Raw genomic sequence first — 20,574 nt, forward strand, 5'->3', positions numbered from 1 at the left:
TTGTAAACTGCCTGTAAATTACAGAACAACTGTCATTTCTTCTTTCTCTTTTAGGAAGACTGCTCCTCAAGGTCACATTAGCAAATTTGTAGCCAGGCCAGGCAGTAATTTCAGAATGTCCTGGTTTCTGAATTTTTTTTCCTAAACATGAAATTCTGAGCCTACATAAGTCAAGAAAAGCACTGTCATTGATTTCAAGGAAGCTAGGGCTTCAGGCTGTCTCTGACACCGTATAAATTTATGAAGTGAATTTTTATAAGCCCTTTTTTGATAGGAGAAACAGTTAGACTTGAGTGACTTGCTCAGGGCTAGTCAGAGGGTTTCCCAAATCCAGCTCAAAAATCTGACTCCCACCTGAGCACTACAACACTCACACAGATGATTTCATCCAAAGGTTACAGCTCCTCAGGAGCCAAAATGTTCACTTATGCACTCAGCTAAAGGCATGTTAGGCTGCTCTGAGGACTCAGTGATCAGATCCTCAGGTGTTTTTAGTGAACTCTCTGCCACTGGTTTGATTTTTTTATCTAGTTATGGTGAGCAATCTACATCAGATATGTGAAGTTAATGACTGCAGCGGGCTGAGTTTTGCTTTACTTTCTGTTGGGTAATAGGACCCAAGAGAAACAAAACTGTGCTAGTATTAGCAACTGTAATATTTTAAAATGTGTTTTTTCTTTAAAAATGCCCTGACCCCATGTTTAAGTTACTTTTTAAAGTAGTAATAAAAATATTAAAATTTGGACCACATAAACTGCTTTCAGATTTTAAAGTCAGTGTAGTGAAAGGATTGCAATTAGTCTCATGGCTTTTAAGTCACTCAGAATTGTTAATAAAGGAAAGAATGCCAAGTAGCCCAGCATCCCCTCACACATCTCAACGCTCAGAAGTATGAGGGATTGTCCTGCACTACTAGTAGTTGAGCTCCCTGGCCCTGCATGGCTGTACACTTATAGTCAATTGGAGGCATGAGATGAAATGCCTAAACTTGAATTTCTTTCTCCAGAGCTTATGCTAGCCTGTTTCACCTCATGTTTGCCAGCAGACTGAGGATATGAAGAAGTTGTTTCCCAGCTGATGCACAGTAATACATCCTCATGTGTAAACTCTGTGTAAAATTCCTTTTCCTGGAAAGGGAAGATTAGAAATTATTCCAATATTCTGAGAAAAAAATATAACAATTCCTTTGTGCAGGTGGACAGGTTGTTTAAGTAACTGTGCTTTGCTAGCAGTTATGATTCTAAAATCAATTGCTTCACACAGAAATACCCTGCCCTGACTAGGAATGTTAATCTAACATAGATAACTAATGTAGACATAGCCTAGAGTTCCATAATAAGTATATTGATTAATTATCTTTAGGGAGGGGTGGGTAAAATGCTGCCTAGGAGGAGGTTGAAAACCACTGGACTTCACAGTAATTTGAAATCTGAAATTATTCTTCTTGGAAGAAAAATGATTGATTATTCCCCCACCATAACATCAGTAATGGTATTCTTTGGAAAAAAATCATTGCTTTGCAGAGATTTTTTTCATCTGTTGTCTAGCTTTGTAGGCTTGGCTGATGGTCTGCAGATAGTTGGAGGGGAGTCGTAGGGAAGAGTTGGAAAAAGCCTTAGAATCTGGCAAAAGCAATATTCAGAAAGGTAGATTTATGATTATGATGATATGCTTAGAGACTCTTAAATTAGTGCTGTTTATGCTATTTGTGCTTGTTTGCCATTTTTTCCCCTCCTCTTGGTGTTCTTGAGGAGGCACACCTGAGTGGTATTCAAAACATCTCTTTCCTTTTGTTTGGAAACAAAACTGTTCTGGAAGAAAAGTTGATAAGTCATACCTCTAGACTTTAAGGCCTACTTTTTTTTTTTTTTTTAATTTAAAAAGAAGGATTCATCCTGTCATGTTTTTGTGTTGTGCTGTAATTAGTCTGATACATGGGAAAATCTTCTAAAATAAACTTTAGACATGTACTGGATCTGGACTAAAAATAATGACTTTTTAAATGAAAATTTACTATTACATTTTAAAGCATATTGTCACTATTGAGCTCCATAATTAATATAGCTTCTGTTCATCCGCAACAATTAAGCTGGTGTGATATTTTTGTTTCTAATTTAAAATTAAGAAAATCAATATGCTAATATGCTCCCACTACTCCTTTTAGTTTAAAAAAAAAAAAATCTGGTGCTTCATGTAAATTTGGCCTTTTGGACTCCTGTTTTGCTGGCAGCTGTGTGAGAGAGTTTTGTGTATTTCTCATTTGTTTTTATAGCAGCCCAGCCAGGACCCTGAGGATTCTTCAGGTTCTTCAGCACAACGGAAGCTGAACAGGCAGTTTTACAGATTTGTTATATTCCCTGGCAAGTGGATTAAAGTCTGGTACGATCGTCTTACCTTGCTGGCATTGTTGGACAGGTAAGCTTGTTTTTTTAAAGCTGCTCTAGGTAGTGGCAAGATGGGTGGATCCTCATGTCCAGAAAGCAATGCTGATCACTAGAGAAGGAGAATTCAGGTTGAGTAGAAAGATGTGTTTTTGCTTTAAGCTGAAGTTCAGGGTTGGCTTCAGTGGTTCTTGCTACCCTTTGTTTACAGGTAGAGACTTTAATTCATGTGAGTGCCAGGTTTGTAGACTAGTCTGTAATTTGACTCACAGATGTTACAGATCCAATGATTTCTGATGAGAAAATCAGTAGTAGAAGGGTCTCAGGGTATTGTAAACCAAGTACTTTAATGTTTAAAAAAAGAAAATTATTTGTAGAATGGTATTCAGGTGAAGACTTTTTTGAGCTGCTGCATCTTTTCCAGTTCAAGTTTATTTGTCTCTGTTTCTGTTGGTGGTGCTGTGCCATATGGGTTAACATGGGCTCCACAGCAGAAATTTCAGATGGCAGTTTTACCTCATGCAGAAATCAGGCTACATGTCAGGGAGCTTTAAGTCCAGAGCAGATATTTACTTATCTGTAGTGTCTTATCTCTGTTTCAATTGTATGGAAATCTTTTCTGCTGATAAGCTGTTTTGTTACAGCCTGAATATTTACACTGTTTTTTATCTCAGCTTCTATGTTCTAACAGAATAGATAAAACAAATAAAACATCAGGTGACAAATTTGCTCTTTCATCTAGTTCTTTGCTGTCAGATGTACATTTTTCATTAATGGATTGCCTTATTTCCTCATTTAAAAGAGTTTGGGTATTTGTTTTTATTTGTAGTTGTTCATGTGTTGGGGTTTTTTTGTTTTGTTTGATTTTACTTTTATAAGCATACACTTTTCTACACTCAAATCATCTCCATGCTGGAATTCTAACTGGAAAGTGAGAGGGGAAGGGATATTAGACTTCAGTGCATATGGTTTTTTTTCCTATAATGTTTTAGCTATCATTTTGGGTAAGGTTTTTGGCATGGGGATGAAATACCATTGAACACAGAAATGTAGTTATGGGATCCAGTGAATTCTGATGGCTGCAGCACTGACAGCTCATACCAGCTACAAATGCACCTGCCTTGCTCTAATGAATCTATAAATATTTTTACTTCTCCAAATCTTTTATTCACATAGGACAGAAGATATAAAGGAAAATGTGTTTGCTGTCCTTCTAGTAGTTCTTGTTTCACTTCTTGGATTCCTGACTCTGAACCAAGGCTTCTGTAAAGACATTTGGGTTCTGTTGTTCTGTCTCGTAATGGCCAGCTGCCAGTATTCTCTCCTCAAGGTAGGACTCAAGTTCATAGCCAATTGCTGAATTCTCTTCTAACTTCTACAAAGAAAAAATCCTGTAAGCAAACATCTTTTTTTCTGTTTTGTTTTTAGAGTGTTCAGCCTGATCCTGCTTCGCCCATACATGTAAGTCTCAGTCAGTAAAACAAGTCTTTCTCCTCTATTATCACTTGTGTACTGTGAAACAGCTGACTTTTCAGTGAAACACAGGTATTAGTTGTTTGCTGTTCTAGCTGATTTATGAAGAAGAAAAATACATCTGTGATTTCAAGACTTTGTACTAGGTTTAATTATTTTTAAGCTATTTGAATTTATCACTGCTATTAGAAGAGGGCTTTTTCTTTAAGTTAATATGTGCAGTAAAAAATTCCTCTGGACTGTCTTGCTGATGTTTGATCCTGTGACATTACACAAACCTTTTCTTTGCTCTTCTTTAGAAACAGGCAGAAAAGAGTAGAAGTTCCAGACTAGCAGCTCAGTCGTTGCTCAGTTAGGATTTTTTGTATTTTTTTTTCTTTGAGACTAGGGATTGATCTTTTTATTTTTTAAATCTACTACTGAAAAATTATTTATTATAAGTATTATTAGCTCATCAAAAGGCACAGATGTTTTCCCTTTGTTACAATATGGTCACAGTTACTGTGCTTGTGTCCTGAAGAAATCGCCAAATCTTTGGGTGAATGCAGGATGTAAGGATCCTTGCTGATTGCTATGGGGTTTTTTTATTGGATATATCTAAGAAATTGAACTCTGATGGTGCCAACCTCCTTGCAGAAAACCAGTTCTTTACACAAGTCTGTCCTTGTTATAGGACTGTTCTAGAGGCATCATTCTAAAACTTCAACATTACCACTCCACCTATCATGTTGGAGTCTCAGCATTTTTGATTTGTGGATCTTGGAAGACATTTCAGTGGCCATAATGCCTTTTCCTTTCTTTTACACTGGGTGCTAGTTGCTTATGTTTCTTATTTAGCTCTTTGAATATTTTTGAGGATGCCCTCTCTTCCCTCAAGTTTCAAAAATGACATGTTGAAAACTTCAGGTCTGCTGGATCAGTTCCCTTTGGCAGGGAGCAATTATTTTTGTCAGTTTAGAGGCTAGAAGTGCAGGCTGAACTTGAAATTGATGTTATTTATAAATGTATACTGCACACTTCACTAGCTGGATTTCAGAAGATTCTCCATTTCTTTTTCATGCCAATTATTAAGGGGTGAAGTTATGGTGGTTTTGGTTATAATTCATTCATAGGAAATACCTGTCTGCATAAAAACATAGAGAAAGGTAATAAGTAGCAACTTACCCATTGTAGGGTAATATTTTCAATACATTAAAGAAATAGTCCAACCTCAGTAAAAAGTTGGGGGATCTTGTGAGTAAAATAGTATAATTTGTCAGCTCAATTGGCAGCTGTCTAGATATAATAATGTGAACTGTAATCAAGTAGTTTGCACTTAATCTGATATGAGTGATGTGTACGTTTGTTTGAAGTGGGTGGCAAACAATTTAATCAAAACTTCATTATGAACCTATCGAGCCCATATGGTTTTATAGTATTAAACACAAGGTAGTGTTTAAACAGACCTTTTTTTTGGTGCAGAATCCAGCTCTGAATTTCAGGTTCTCACAGTACTATTACAAGTGTTATTTGCTGTATTGAATTGTGTAAGTCATGCAGCAATGGAACAAAGTAACAATAGGTGTATTCCCATCTTCCTTTTCTTTCCTAAAATTTTATTAGGGACACTCTCTTGCAAACTTTTTGCTGCACTATACAAACTCCAATAGAAATAAAATTTAGGAAGGTTTTCCACTAAGGATTTTAAAAGTGTTGTCATGCTAAAATAGAGGATTAGCAATTTCAGCACTATAATGCAACAGGTATTTGTAGAGGCTTGCTTGAGCTACTAAGCACCTCAGAAACGGAAGGATGAGAAGGCGAGAATACCCGTGTAGGGTTTCATAATTCATGTGACTGCATTTAATTTAAAGACAACAATGTCTCTTGATGTTAATGTAAGGATGCAGAACACCAGAGCAATTGAAGAATGATCAGTATCACACCCATGAAAGAAAATGCAGATGAGATTATTTTGAGTTTGAAACAAACCGTTATGAGCCTCAGATCTGCACAGTGAATTAAGTTCTGTTCATGGATCCATGAGTAGCCACTAATGCCTTACGTTATCCACGGCTGCTAAGGAGGTTCCAAACTTCTTCCCTATATCATGTGCAGAGTTTGTTTCTGTTTAATGTGATTTTGTCATTTCTAGCCTGTAGCATTTTGAAAGATTGCTTTAAAATAGCATCCATTGAGTTCAGAAAACACAGTGCCTAGAGATGCCATAAGCTTTTGTTCCAAACTCCTCCTGAGTGTCAATGTATTCACTTCCTGCTGTTGAGGAAGAGCTGGCATTTATTGTTGCTGCAGTGTAGTGCTTGTGCCTGGTACAAGATGGGAGTCTGATTTTCCTGTCAGCTGGAGCTTTAGCCTTTCAAGTTCTGGTCCACTGGGAGCTGGTGGTCTTTAGGTGCTATTTACACAGGGGTATGTGGTTCTGGGATGGTGAAATTTGGGAGCAGCCTCCTCACTGGAGTGGTGGAGAGAAGAAAATCAAGTCCATTCCAAAGTGTGTTATATTTTGCTGTTAGTGACCTGATACAAGCAACCTGCTGGTGTCTGCGGGGTATTAAAATTCAGAGATCCAAGAGATCCTTGTCTTATGCGCTCAAAGATATTAGAAAAACCTTAGGCTAGGTTTTACATTTAGTAAATGGCCTATAGAAGGATCAGGAGAGCTTGTCTCTAAGCACCTTGTAAGACACCTGTATAGCTCAGCATCTAGTTGGGGCTTACAAAGGCATTTGAGCTTGAAAGGTTGTGCAGTTGTGCTCTTAACAAGATTTAGGGAATCTCTTGCATAAATTCATTGTCTCAGTCCTGTTATGTCCCAAAGCAGATAGCTAACTCAGTTGTGTAGCTACCACAGGCAGTTTCCTAAATCCCATAAGGCACTTAAAAAGTATTTGTAATTTGTCCCTGTAAGCTTTTCTGTAGAATTCAACACATGCACATTTCTTTATATAAAAAAGCCTTCTGTCTTTCTCCTTTTACATGTGTGCACCCAGAAACAAAAAAAGCCCATTAGATCTTTCTAAAATTTTCCTATCAAAATGCTTTGCAGTCAAAATTACTGTTGTAGTAAATGGAAGTGTTTGTGAAATTATTCTTTGTAGAAAGTCTTAATGTTGTTTTAGAAATAGGAGATGCGTCACTGCTGTGTTGGTAAGATGTGAATGTGTATCTGAAACATATTAATGAGAAACATGGACATGAAGAAAAGTGACTTTTTTAGCAGACTGTGGGAAGGGAAAAGCTTTCACTGACATTTTTATCAGTGAAGGAAAAAAAAGATTGTTTAACAAATGAGATGTAAAATATAAAAGGAATTCTGCTTCATTATTTAAATTCTTCTAAACAAGAATGCAGAGTGGAGTCATTTCACCAAGGTTAAATCAGTTTTGCATGTCAAAATCTGGTGAGCTTGCCTAGTAAAACAAAATGAACCCTTGATATCTAAAACAGCTCATTGAACAAGTTGTGCTGCCACATGCCCATTTTGGTGAAGGGCTGCCTAGCTTTGTCTGTCCGTGGCAGGTACAGGAGGGCTTTGCTCCTATTTTTCTGTTTGTTTCTTTCTAAAACCTTAAAAAATTAAGTTTAATGTCTATTCCCTGGCTGTGACTTTTAGGAAGTGATCCTCTCTTTCCCAGAAGGTGTCCACTGTTGCCCTCAAACCAGTCCTGTCCCAAATAATGCCCCTCATATGAAGCATGTAAATGACAGTGAAATACCTCATTAATACTTGCAGCAGTTCCTCTTTCTTGTGTTGTGTTGCGTGTTCTCCAGATGTGGGGACTGGAGTATTTGCTGTGCTCTAGGAGGCTCATTCAGCTTGAGCACATCCCAAGTAGTGCAAGAGCTGTGCAGACACTGCCCTTCTGAGTGCATTGCTGCTTCATTGCTTTGCTTCTGTTGATAAGATTCTAGAAAGATTTCAAGGTTTTGTCTCATTACCTACCACCACCACCTGAAAAACAGGGAAGGTAGTATTTGTTCACATTTTGCAGCTTTCAGAAAACCTCTGGAATCTGCTTCCTCAATCATAAGTGGCATTACTGTAGTTAGCATGGTTAAAGTGATTGAATTAGTCTGTTCTATTCTAACTGAGATAGAAGTGACCTACAATGATCATCCAGTGGCACTACCTGATCACTTCAGGGCTGATCAAAAGTCAAAAAAAGTTGTTAAGAGCATTGTCCAAAGTCTTCTTCTACACACTGACAGGCTTGGAGCATCAACCGCCTCTCTAGGAAGCCTGTTCCTGTGTTTGACCACCTTTTCAAAAGAAATACTCCTGCCTGATGCAGCTTAGAGCCATTCATATCCTGGGACAGGAGACCAGCACCACCTTCTCCACTTCCCCTCCTCAGGAACCTGTAGGGAGCAATGAAGTTGCCCCTCAGCCTTGTCCTCTCCAAACAACACAAGCCTGAAGTCCTTAACTGCTCCTTGTAGAACATTCCTTCCATCCATTTCACCAGCTTTGTTGCTCTCCTCTGGATGCCTTCAGGGACCTTCACATCCTTTTGAAATTGTGAGGCCCAAAGCACACAAGTGCTCAAGGTGGGGCTGCACCAGTGCTGAATGCAGCAGGATAATCACCTCTTGACCAGCTCATGTTGCTGTGTTTGGTGCACTCCAGATGCAGTTTTCTCTCTTGGCTGTTGGCACTCACAGCAGACTCACATTGAACCTGCTGCTTGGCAGTGCCCCCAGATCCCTTTCGGCAGGACTGCCAAACAGCCACTCATCTCACAATTTACACTTGTGCCCAGCATTATTTCATCCTTGGAGCAGGATCTAGCACAGCATCTCGTTAATCACTGCTCGATGTTCCAGTCTATCTAGTTCCCTCTGCAAAGCCTGACCCTCAACAGAATCAGCAGCAGCTCTGGGGTTAGTATCTTTGGCAGACTTGCTAAATGGTGCAAGAACTCTGCCCTGAAGGACTTCACTGCTGATGGGTCCGGCCAGATGTGGCCCCTTTCAGTGCACCTCTTTGAGCTCTGCCCACCCTTCAGCCAGCTCTTAACCCAGCACACCACAGACTTCTTTAGAAGTAAGTGTTAAATATGCGGTGTAATCCTAATTGAGTATGTCAGTGTTCTGCATGGAACTGCAAGGTGTGTGGAGTTAAACCTCTGGCCTTGTAGTCATCAACTCTGTCTTACCCACCTGCCTTCAAATAATCATCCTGCAAAGATAAAACTGGCTTCCATAGTTCAGGAGGTAAGACAAGAATGTAACAGAATGTAATCACTATAAAACAGCCTCGAGTGAATGTCAGGATATAAAACATTAAGCAGTTGTTTAGGTGCATATTTATTGGTCTCTTTTCCTAAGGCACAGCTCACATTTTACATAAATGAACTGAAGTTTTAAAAAGACCAGAAAGTAATAGCTTAAATTGTTTTTCTTTTTTAAAGTCGTATCTTTAGCTTTATAATTCTCCACGGTTTGTTTTGTGGACATGTGTCCTATTAAAAAAAAAAAAAAAAAAAAGGCAGTAGTAAAATTGAAATTGATTAGAGAGCAAGGATTTGTGTCCCTGACTTGATTCATATTCCATGGATGTGAGGCACGATGTAAGCCCACCAGTTCCCTGTAATCTGCCACCTTGTTAACTGATTGATCCCAAAAGAGAGTACAGATCAGTTAATAGCAATCTAACATGCCAACTTGGCTGGCAGCCAAACAAACTCAGCCGCAGTTTCAAGTCAGTAAGTAGACTCAAAAAAAGGCATGATCTTTTATTATACTCACTTAAATTACATTTTTCAAATAAGAGCAGTTGCAAGGCAAACTTGGTTCAAGGCGCTTTGATTCTGGCTTTTCACTCTAGGAAACTTTTGACTCATCAGTGTTTAAAATGTCTTAGTTACCCTTTAGCATGCTGCCAGGAGAGCTGTTAAGGTTCTTCTTAAGTGTTAGGTTCCCTGGCCTGCAGCTCCACAAAAGTGTTTTGTAGGATTAGTGGGAATCAATTGTGTGAGAGATGTGTATGAAAGAAATCAGATGAGATTCCTTCCACATCCTAATTCCTTTGGATCACAATTTCAAAGTGCTTCATGAGAAGCAGACCAGAAACTGCTGATGAGTGTCACCCCCTTCAGAAGGCATGCTGATTTGCTGTCAAGTGGTTCAAAGAAACAAAAAAATTAGATTAGTGAAGAAAAATCCATCCCCATGCCTCACACTGTACCAGGGATATGCTCTATTATAGTTTTTCTTCCCAGGAGACAATTAAAAATTAAATTAATTTTATATTTCATAAAGTAAAAACGTCAAGCCACCTGAAGCAGATTTTCATTGAAATAAAAGACATACAGAGAAAAATTCTTATTCTACTGAGAAGAAAGATTCAGACAGATTGAGGTTTTTTCTCCACAGAAAATGACGACTCCTGGAATTAGTAAGTTTTGAAAGGTCCAGAAGGGTAGGTATTCAAAAGCATAAATGGTTGCTGGAGTCAGTCTTAACTGCTCATTGTGTCTTTTGAAAGTCTGCTCTGGAGAAGATGAAATACCTTGTCACATTTTTATTACTAATTATTATGTATAAGTCATTAAAATATTTTGTCTGACCCCTGAACCTCTCTCCAAGTTAATGCAGTGCATGCAGTAGAATGAATATAAAAGTCTAACTTTTTGGTTTTTCTTCCAGGGACACAATAAAATCATAATCTACAGCAGACCTGTATATTTTTGTATATTGTGTGGCCTTATTTTGCTGCTAGATGCTGGATCTAAAGACACAAATCCTCCTGTTTATACAATGTATGGCCTGAAGCTCTTCTCACCCAGGTCTCTCCAGTCAGCCAGAGACCATGTAATAGGTGAGTCAGTATTTTTCCTAGGACTGCAAAAAGGAAATAAGTGTGAGTCTGTGTTTTCCCATGCTGACAATCAAATGCAAGTTATGAGGCACAACCTGAAGTCAAATTGATATAAACATTTGGAATGACTTAAGATGGGGTGGGGGCAGCTGGCAACCTTCCCTCATGTAAAAGGAGTTTTTAATGAAATGAGGCTCATAGAAATGTCTCCATAGAAAACTAAAAGTCACTGATGTTATTAGCAAAAATCATCATCTCTGAAATGCTGTTCATCTGTGTAATGGCGTGGCTGTGGAGCAGTTACTGCAGAATAACTTGAGTTTTAAATTTAATGCCTGGAAGCTAATCCATGCCAGTTCCTCAGATGGCCATCAATCTTCTGATCACGAAGAAAGGGCTTTATCTTAGTTTAGTTTAATCATGCTGTCCATATGACCAGTTAGTGTGGAGCAGCCACTCTGCAGTAGCTCTTTCAACCTGTTTCCTTCTAGAATCATGTTCTGAGGTTGCTGAGGACATTCAGATATTGCCCCAAGACAGGTGTGGTGATCCCTTGGCACTGATTTGGAGTGGCCACAGCTGACATTACCCTATTCTGTCAGGACACTTTTTCCTGTTGCACGCCAGACTTACAGTCTGTAACTGTGATGTTACGCCAGCTGAGCCACAAGTACAAGTGCTGGACTGGGCTCCCATGAATAGTCCAACACTGTTAAGGTACAAAGTAGGAAATGTGAGGTTTACTGTGAGAGTTGTGAAAATTTCCCAGGAAACTGTGTTGTAGTGTACCAAAGATGGCCTGTTGGTTTGTGAATTTAGAACCAGGAGAGCCTACTGTAGCAGAAGAAAGCCATTTTTGTGATATAGTGTGTGACCTTCGAGGTCTTTGTTCACCTGTGACTGTTGTACTTGCTTTTTGCCATACTCAGACTTACTGCCTGAAAGGTCTACTGTTTTTAGGAAAGCCTCCTGGTCCTTAACAAGGATACTATGGCTCTCAGTTCTTCTCACCAGAAACAGGGGAATGTGAAGAGCTGCATGCATCTCACTTATTTTAATTAGCTTCTTTCATTACTTTCCTTTGGTCTCATTTAAGTTTCTCCTTACATCTTATTTTCTCTGTCTGTCAAAGGTGAGCAGTAAAAATGCTGATAAATAATTCAACAAGAATTCTAGATGACACTTGGGATAGAGATAAATGAAAAACTATAGCAACCAGCATAAGGAAACAAAGTGTGGTTATAAATGTGTCAATTTTGGCTGCTCTCAAAAGAGATGGCAGAGCATGTTCTTGAAGCAGGAGGGGGTGGGGGAGAGAGGAAATACAGGCTCATCTCCCCAGCTGGCCTGTGTTAAATGAGAAAGAGAGAAGAAACCCTTTCTCTTTGCTTGTCCCTGTTCTTGTTTTGCCATGGTGTCTTGATTCAAGTGGTTTGGTGCTGTGCTTTGGCTATTCCTTGCTTTGTCTCTATGGGAGCCCTAACTTCTGGCTGCTGTGAATCCTTGCAATTATTCACAGTGCAGTGACCTCTGTAATCCATGGCAGTGTGGCATCCTGTGGCATCTTGCTGCACTTTTAGTGTAGATTCTCTTAGGTAATGAAGGAATAGAAGTGTTTTGTTTGGGCTATAAAATAATGAGGGAAGTTGGTGACTCCAAATACCAATAAAGTCTTCCTACTGTCTTGTAGTTCTGCCTATTTGCTAGGTATTTTTTATCTCTTTTTATTGGTCTGTCATCATATGGTGACTCTTTAGTTTATAATTTATTCAGAATTTCTTGTGGTATTTGGAGTTGATATGTTTGGAAATCAAAGAATTTTTGACGCTGCATTGTAGCTACCAAGGAAAGGAAAAATCTTTTATTTCAGGTACTTTTTATGGTAGAAAGCAAAAGCCATGTAAATCATAGAATGTACCAAAGAGCTAGTGTGATGCTGCATATCATACTCTGATAAAAGTCTTGAAGCAAGGTCATAAAAGATATAATTGCAGATTTGTTAGATGTGTAACCTAATTACTTATGAAACATGGTTTTTAACACGTTCATTTATTTTCAATCGACTTATGATCTGATTCTGTTTTATTTTAAATTGGTGATGACTCTGCTATTGATTAATATTTCTGTTAGTTGGAGGTTCATGACTTTAGTTCTGACTGTGGTTTTCATCTTGAATTCCTTATTTCATTTAACATTTTTGCTAGATTAACATGTGAAGTGCAAGTAAAGGCACAGACGACCAACCTCAGTCACCGGGACCTACAGGTGTGGTTAGTGACAAAAGTAGTTGCGCATTTAGTATATGATAGTTCTTGTGATTAAACCATTTAAACATTCAACAGGTAAATGAAGCTATTTCACAGATATCTCAGAAGACTTAAGAATCAGGAGGTGGCAAAATTTTTTGATAGTGAGTCCTCTGCCTGCTCCTTTTAATAGTGACTGAGCTTCTCTCAAGGGAAGAAAGCCTATGGATGTTATGGTCTCTCATATTCAAGAGTGGGAGAACGAAAAGAGTATTTCTCACTGAAATAATGCCTTTTATTTTTCCTTGTGAAAAAACCCATGTTTTACTACTCATATATATATTTTTTTAATAATCTATTTTTCTAAACATCTAAAATGTTTGCAATGTGATGTTGCTGTTCTACATTGCTCAAAAGACACACATTTTCCAAAGTCATAATTTGTGATTCCCTCTCACTCATTATTTCCCTCATTCTCATTATGTGATATCTCCTTGTTTAGAGGAAAACTGCAGTGTTAAATGCAGCAGCTCGCATAATGATCTCTTAGTGGTCCAGCTTTTAAAGGTGTTGTGAGTCTCTATGAAAAAGAATTTCTTTAAGCATCACATATTCTGGAATTCATAATGCAATTTTGAAGGATTAATCAGTCACTTTTGCTGTCTGCTTCCCACCAGGGGAGCTGCTGCTTCTAAGTGCAATCCTTTTGTAGGTGACAACTGTTTATTTTCCTGTCAGGTGTGCTCCTTGGTGCAAGATGAGATAAACTAAGCTGCCTTAGCTAAAGAAGTTGCTAGGGTTGTTCAAGGTATTAATAGAGAGTGGGTGAGTTGAAGACAGTTTTATAGTCAACTAACTTTTCCCTCCATGTTTACATTTGCCTCTATATGTCTTGGTGTGCTGTCAACTCTTTAATCTCATCCTTCTTTCCTTTGCTCTTATTCCACTTTTTCTGAGGTTGCTACAGCAAAAGCAATCATTTGGGCTGTAAGTCTGTAGTCTAAGATGAGTTCTGGCAGTTCTGCGAGTCCTTTGCTCAAGGAACAATATCTCCTGAGAGTTTCAGCAGTGTGTTTTTGGGATCATTAAAACACTTTCAGCAGTGTGTTTTTGGATCCACATGGCTTGCTGAGCAGTTTTCTGTCGTGCCATTGCCTGTCTTCAAGAGTGGTCCTTGCTTGGCTTGGCATGACTTGGTGGAATATCTAAAAATGTGCAGAGTAATAGAGGAAGAGGAATTTAATATTGGCATTTTTATGTAAAAGACTGAGAACATTTCCTCATTTTCTTACATATGGGTGATTTGTGCCAGTAGTGGGAAGTAGTTTTGAAGGTGCATTGTGAATCCAAGTATACTTAAGTGAGTGCTGTCTGTGTTTAACTCTCGAGCATGTGTTTTTCTCTCCTGTGTTTGGCTTTCTCAGCAAGATGTACAGTATTAGGTAGCAGTAGAGTATAATGTGGTGAAGATAAAAGCTGTCAGATCCAACTTGGTGTGTTGTTTCCTTTTAGTGCAAGATGCCTTAGTAAGATGAACTGGCAGATGTGAAATTAGCATTCAGCAAAGAACACAAACCCTTTCATTTCCTTCTCAAAAGTCTGACCAGGGGAGCAGGGAATAAGTTGTACTAGTGATTTGTTTAATTTGCTTATTATGAGAATGAATAGGAGGAAACTGCAGTCTTCCTAGGATCTGAAATAACAAAGACATGCTTGTTGACAAGGAAGAGTGGCTGACATACTCTCTGCCATGCAGAACGTTGTGGTACTAGTACAATGAAGCAGTAAGAGTATGATTAACAATATGATAAATGTTGATTAATGTGATTGTGTGTATGCATCCTTGAACGTTTACACTTGGGTCAAGTGTGTGTTTAGATGCTTTGCTAGACAGCCTTGTATTTTCTGTGGTGGAGCTGAGGGTGAATTAATGGGGAGGAGGACTGCTGGAAGTAAACAGGGCTTAAGAATAGCAGCATGATTACCTGAATTATGACTCCTGTTTTTCCTTGCCTTTAAAAGTAGCATTAAAATCAGCATTTCTGTTCAGAAAGAAAGTATGTAAAGCTTTAAGACTGGGTTTTACCCTTGAGTTTCTTTCCTGTTTTTAATGTTCTTTCACTACTGTGAAGTAAAGTCCATTCTGCTGGAAGCAGGTGGAATATTCTGGGGAAGCTTCACTATAGGTTTCTCCCATTTCTAGGGGCTGCTATAAGTGTCTGCTCTTGATTGCTGGGAGAGGCAGGATATTGTGATAGCCAAGATATTTCAGATCTTAGCCATTAGAAATTTTTTCCTGTTTATATTGAATTGTTTTAGCTGTTCTTGAACCATCTCAGATTCAAGGAAGAAGTTCCAAAGTCTGCAAATTAAAATTTCTCTACTTTGAAAGGAGCAAATATAAGCTTGAAGGTATTTGAGAAACAGTAAGGAGATTATGCAATGCTATTTTTTCTGCCACCATTTTTATCCAAAATCAATCTTAAGGTTAACTCTGAGCTTTTTGTGTAAAATGGCATTATTTATTTTGAATACATGAGGAGGAAAGTGTAATCGTTGCTGGTAAGGTTAAGGTCACTTGAATAATCTACAGAATTTATTGCAACAATTTCTTATTCTGCTGTCATGTGTATTTCTTTATTTTCCATTCATTGGATGTGTGTCTGTGTTCTAAAATACTTTTTTTTTTTTTTTTTTTTTCCCTTAGTGTTTTTATATTGCTTTCCTGCAATTTCTCTTCTTGGACTTTTCCCTCAAATCAATACCTTCTGCATATATCTTTTGGAACAAATAGATATGTTGCTTTTTGGTGGTTCTGGTAAGTAGCCATCTGCTATCTTTCTGGGTTTAAAACCTCAAATTAGAATATATTATTGCCTGTTACATAGCACAGTGCATTTTAAAGCTCAAACAGCTAATACTATTCATCTAACAGTGGGGTGAATACTTAAAAGGCCCACTTGATTAGATTTCTTTTTGCTTTTGAAAAGTTGTATACAAGTTTTTAAAACTATAGGTTTCAAATTATGGTTGATATCAAAGAGCTCTTTCCTTGCATATGTGGTGTGAATCTTTACTATATTTATTAAAAAAGAAAACCTTTAACTTTCTTTTTCTGTTAACGTCTAGAAAAAAATTTCATTTCCACAGAAAGGTATATTGACAAGAAACTTGATGTGTGATAAATTTTTTTGTGTTATTTCAGTCAGAGATTAAAGAAGGCCCTTGAGAGATGAAATATCAAGATTTTTTTGTTGGTAGTGGGTTTTTGTTTTTTTTTTTTTTATTATAACTTAAGTATCTGGGAAGACTGAGATGCATCTACACTGTTGTCTTAGTTTGGGTCAGAAATAACGTTCCTCTTTCTTCCCACTTACCACATGTCTCTATTTCAGCTGCTGCTGGATTCGTGTCTGCATTGTACAGCATTTCCCGAAGCTTTGTTGTTCTGATTGTCCTATATGCCTTCTGCTTCAGTGCAGTGAAGGTAAGGCAACAAAACAGCCCTGGAACAATTCAAAATTTCAAGCTGGAAATTGGTATAATCTAGGGAGACTAGCATTGTTTGGTTCTACATTGTTGTTGCTTACCAAGATAAGCTTTGCAAGCCATGCTTCAGTTCCTGCATGTAACTATTTCTGCATGTAACTATTTCTTAGTTACACTGAAATAGACCAAAACGGTAGCAGAAATTCTTAAGTAAATGTGTCTCTAATACCTGTGATTATTTGCCTCTTATATGTATCAGTGTGAAATGATCACTGAATTTTCTCTGCAAACACAAACAGCAGCCTTGACTCAAAAAGCTGCAGTCTCTGTTGACTTGCATAGCCAGGCCAAACTTGCTCATAATTCCTAGTAAGGTTTTTGCTGTTGCTTCATAACAATATGCCTAAGAACTTTAATGTTGAGCAACCAGTGGACCACCTAAGTAAGTAATGTGTCTGCATCCACAGGGAAATGCAATTTAGGAATTTAATTCTAGCCAGATGACTGGGTTTGCCATTTTTTTCCCTAATATCCCATCATTGTAACGCTAGGGATGTTGGAGAGCGTGCTTACATATTTTGGTGTCTGTGGACTTGTCTGTGAATTTGTCAAGTCCCTTCCTGAATGTGCTGGTCCTCTCTGACTCCACAGCTTTGTGCCAGCAAATTCTAGGCATTCACTGCGCTCTGTGCAAAGCAATGCTGTCCTTCATTGGTTTTAAGCTGATCTGCTAATTTCGCCAGGTCTTCCTGATGCCTGGTATTGTAGGATTTGTGGAAAACCTGGTCTGCATTCTTTTCATCTGCTGCCTTTACAGTTTTGCAGGCATCAGATATATCCCCCTCAGCCATCTCTTTAAACTGAAGAGTCCTAGCCTTTCTCATGTCTCCCTGTAAAGCAACTGCTTTCTCAGAGGTAGCTAAGTTACCCTACTCTGTGCCTTCCCTTGCTCTGCTGTTAAGTTCAGATATGGAGAGTCAGTTGTATATGGTGCTCAGGATGCAGGTGTGCCACAGCTTTCTGTGCTGGCGTAGGACTGATTTCCTTACCAGTGGTGCCTAGTTTTGGGCAATATTCAATCGAAAGCTTTTTATTATTATTTTTTTTAATTTTAATGTGCCTATGTCCTCTGCATGGGACATTTAAAAATGGCCATGAAATTTTGTCTGCCTTCAAGTCAGCTGTAAAATTCCCAGTGAACACAGCAAGACCAGAATTTCGTGTTAGACTTGTAAGAAAATTTATCCTATAAGGGGCCAGCCTTTTGGCAGCGTTTCATTGAGAGCTGGATGCTGTCAGTGTCCATGCAGGGGTGCAGCAGGATGTGCTGTGGTTCACAGGCTGCCCTTGACATCTTGTGGGCACATGTCAGAGGAAGCTTTGTGGTGGCACATGCACAGCACACACAGAGAACCCAGTATGAGGTTCTGCAGCTGCCAAGGTTCTATCATGTCAGCACCCAGGCTGGCAATTTACACAGATGAGAGGAGCAGTCGGTTGTTCCTTTAAGGGAATTCTTTTAGGAGCATCAGCATTTCTATAGTGGCTTTCAACAGTTTTTCACTTGAAATTTTCAATAGTAGCCTTAAATCGAAGAAGGACAATTATAATGCCTTAATGGTTACCTGCAGATGATCAGAGCTGGCTGTGTGTTCTTGATCACTCCCAACAGTAAGGTAAAATGTGTTAAACACGTTTGGCGGCTTGAGTCCTTAGAAAATAAATTACAGCAACTCAGCTGCTGTGTTAAGACACTTGAAATTAAATGTCTTTGAATGTGTGGTGTTCTCCCAGGGAATCTCCTGTCACCTGGCTCGCCCACTTTGGCAGTTGTATTGGTTAGAGCTGACCCAGCTGTGTGATTGATCCTACAAAGTTTAACTGCTGCTTGTGCAGTTTCCTGTAAAAGTAGCCAGTCCCCAGAACTACTGTTTTCTGGCTATATTAACAATTTGGAAACTGGCAGCTGGGATGGAGAAGGAGGCTGTTCTTAAGGATGAAGAGAGAGAGAAAATGGGTAACTGGGATGAGAAGCAATTATAAAAATGAAAGGAGCTACATGGAAGGCAGGAGTTAAGCTACTGTCAAACAGGCTAATACCTGGGGAATGATTTTCTTTTCTTTTTTTTTTTTTTCTTCTTCCTAAGATTAGCAGATGGTGATTCACTTGTTGAGGGTAGGGAAGTTGTGTTATGGATACTTCAAAAATGTTTTTTGTAAACAGTAGGGGAAAAAAGCCACTTAAAATAGTCTACATACTCTTTTCTCAGCATAATACTTTAAATTACAGCATGCAGGTGGCTTTGTAGATAAGCAATCTCCTTGTGGATTAGGCTTCAAACTGCTTAAAAATATGTTTTTAATGCTACCCTGAAGCTGAGTGCTGTGAAAGATTTACAAGATATCTGTTGTAAATTACTAATATTAAGTTCAGACTTTCTGTTGACATAGAAGTTAGAGTTAATTTGAATTTTAATGGTGCTGTTCCAGTAAAGGCACTTCTGAGAAGGTTAATTTAAAGCATGTAAAGATGATTCCTCTTGCTTCAGCTCATAATCTCAGTCTACTGGGGTGCTTGAAATTTCATACATTTTTTTCTCCTAGAAGTTATGAAATAAGCACTTGTGTTGAACCTCCTTGTTCTTCAGTCAGGTCCAGAGATTTTTATTTTGAGCTGATTTCTGTAATGTTGCAAGAGAATGATTATTTGGTTGATGGAGGAAGAGTAGGAATGGGCTTGATCTGATCCTGAATAGGGCCTACTGTGAAAGGTGGTCTAATACCCCTGCAAGTAACTCAAGCTGTTTTGATAAGTAGTGAGCAGCCATTTATAATCCTAATCAAGTGAAGATTTTAACTTTTGGTGTGCTAGAAATTGTAGAGTTTAACTCAAAACTGAGCAAATGCTGTAGTATGTTTCACTGGGGTGTTTGCACAACAGTGGTAATATGGTTTTCTTTGAGCTAGAAGGAACGTCTCTTCCATACTTGCGCTTCATAGCTACTATTTATTTTTTATTCTTACCTTACTCTGTTAATTTTGATCAGTCTGCCAAAACCAACAGAGCAAAATTTTCAATATTTATGGAGGTAAAAAAAAAAGTCACCATAATCAAAATTTTTCAGGGAAGGAAACATGATAGATTCTATTTGGCAGAGGACTTCTGGGTTGCAAAGCGTGTTGTTTTGGCTGAAATGTAGCATCCTCAAATGTCAACTCTATTTATTGGCAGAACATCTTATGGCTCAGCAGGTGTAACTACCAGAGTTCTATTTCCTGAAATAAATTGCAGAGGAGAACGAATCTTGTAGTGATTTTTTGCTATTTCCTGGTAAACAATTGCTCACATCAAATGCCCAGCCTGAAGAACATTCCAGTGGTATCAGGCTTGATTCTCTCCTTCCTTAAGTGGTTCTTGTGTTCTAGTTATATTCTTGCAGGGTGAAATAGTCTAACCTGCTTTGTCTGTGTACATTAATTATTCTGAAAGGAAATATATTACTCCTGAAGAAGTTAATTGGAAGAATAATTAATTTACCCTATTAGTTCCTTTTTTTTTATTAAAATAAAACCAATTTTAATTTTATAATTAACCTGTGTTCTTAAGTGAGTTTTTCTTGTTCTTTTTTAGAGCATAAGCTATATATACATACAATAGTTTGATTTAGTTGTGCTCAGATTTTGAAATTAATTTTGAATAGCAAATTCACAGTGATTAATTGTTTGCTCTAGAACTTCAGTTTTAGAAAATTAGGAAGTAGGAATTGTTTGGGGTATGTCCACAGAACAGTGTAAGTACTCAAGGTACCTTTCAGCATGTGAATATAAGCACTGAAAACTGAGACTAACAGGCCTGTGCTGAAGTCCTGTGCTTTGTCCCAACTGATTTTGCTGTTGAATTATGTTGTATGAGACCAACTGAGAGCTTGTATGAAAAAGCAGCTGTGGTATAGACATATCATTTAATATAAGTTTAACTTACCAGTTTAACTTAATAATTCTCATGGATTTTCATTCAGGTAAGTTGCCTGAGGAAAACTATTATACAGTATTCTCAGTTGAGAGTTCATCCTGTGACCTGCAGACAGGGCTTGGCACGTCTGACAGGTTCATCTGACCCTGTCACTCTTTCTGAGTGACCTTGCAGTGCCTTTGCCATCACATG

The 20,574-nt window shown here is 38.3% G+C and overlaps 1 protein-coding gene across 2 annotated transcripts in view; it reads left to right on the forward strand.

Moving 5' to 3' along the window:
• Window positions 1-20,574, forward strand: part of PCNX2 (pecanex 2) — a 154,662-nt gene that overhangs the window by 35,962 nt on the left and 98,126 nt on the right. For both annotated transcript variants that reach the window (XM_038130803.1, XM_038130805.1), the window contains 6 exons: window positions 2,273-2,415; window positions 3,558-3,711; window positions 3,810-3,842; window positions 10,503-10,674; window positions 15,628-15,738; window positions 16,316-16,407. In XM_038130803.1, coding sequence (XP_037986731.1) covers window positions 2,273-2,415; window positions 3,558-3,711; window positions 3,810-3,842; window positions 10,503-10,674; window positions 15,628-15,738; window positions 16,316-16,407 — 705 coding nt within the window. The remainder of the gene's footprint in view (window positions 1-2,272; window positions 2,416-3,557; window positions 3,712-3,809; window positions 3,843-10,502; window positions 10,675-15,627; window positions 15,739-16,315; window positions 16,408-20,574) is intronic.

The sequence above is a fragment of the Motacilla alba genome, chromosome 3 (assembly GCF_015832195.1).
Source record: "Motacilla alba alba isolate MOTALB_02 chromosome 3, Motacilla_alba_V1.0_pri, whole genome shotgun sequence".
Classification (NCBI taxonomy): domain Eukaryota; kingdom Metazoa; phylum Chordata; class Aves; order Passeriformes; family Motacillidae; genus Motacilla; species Motacilla alba.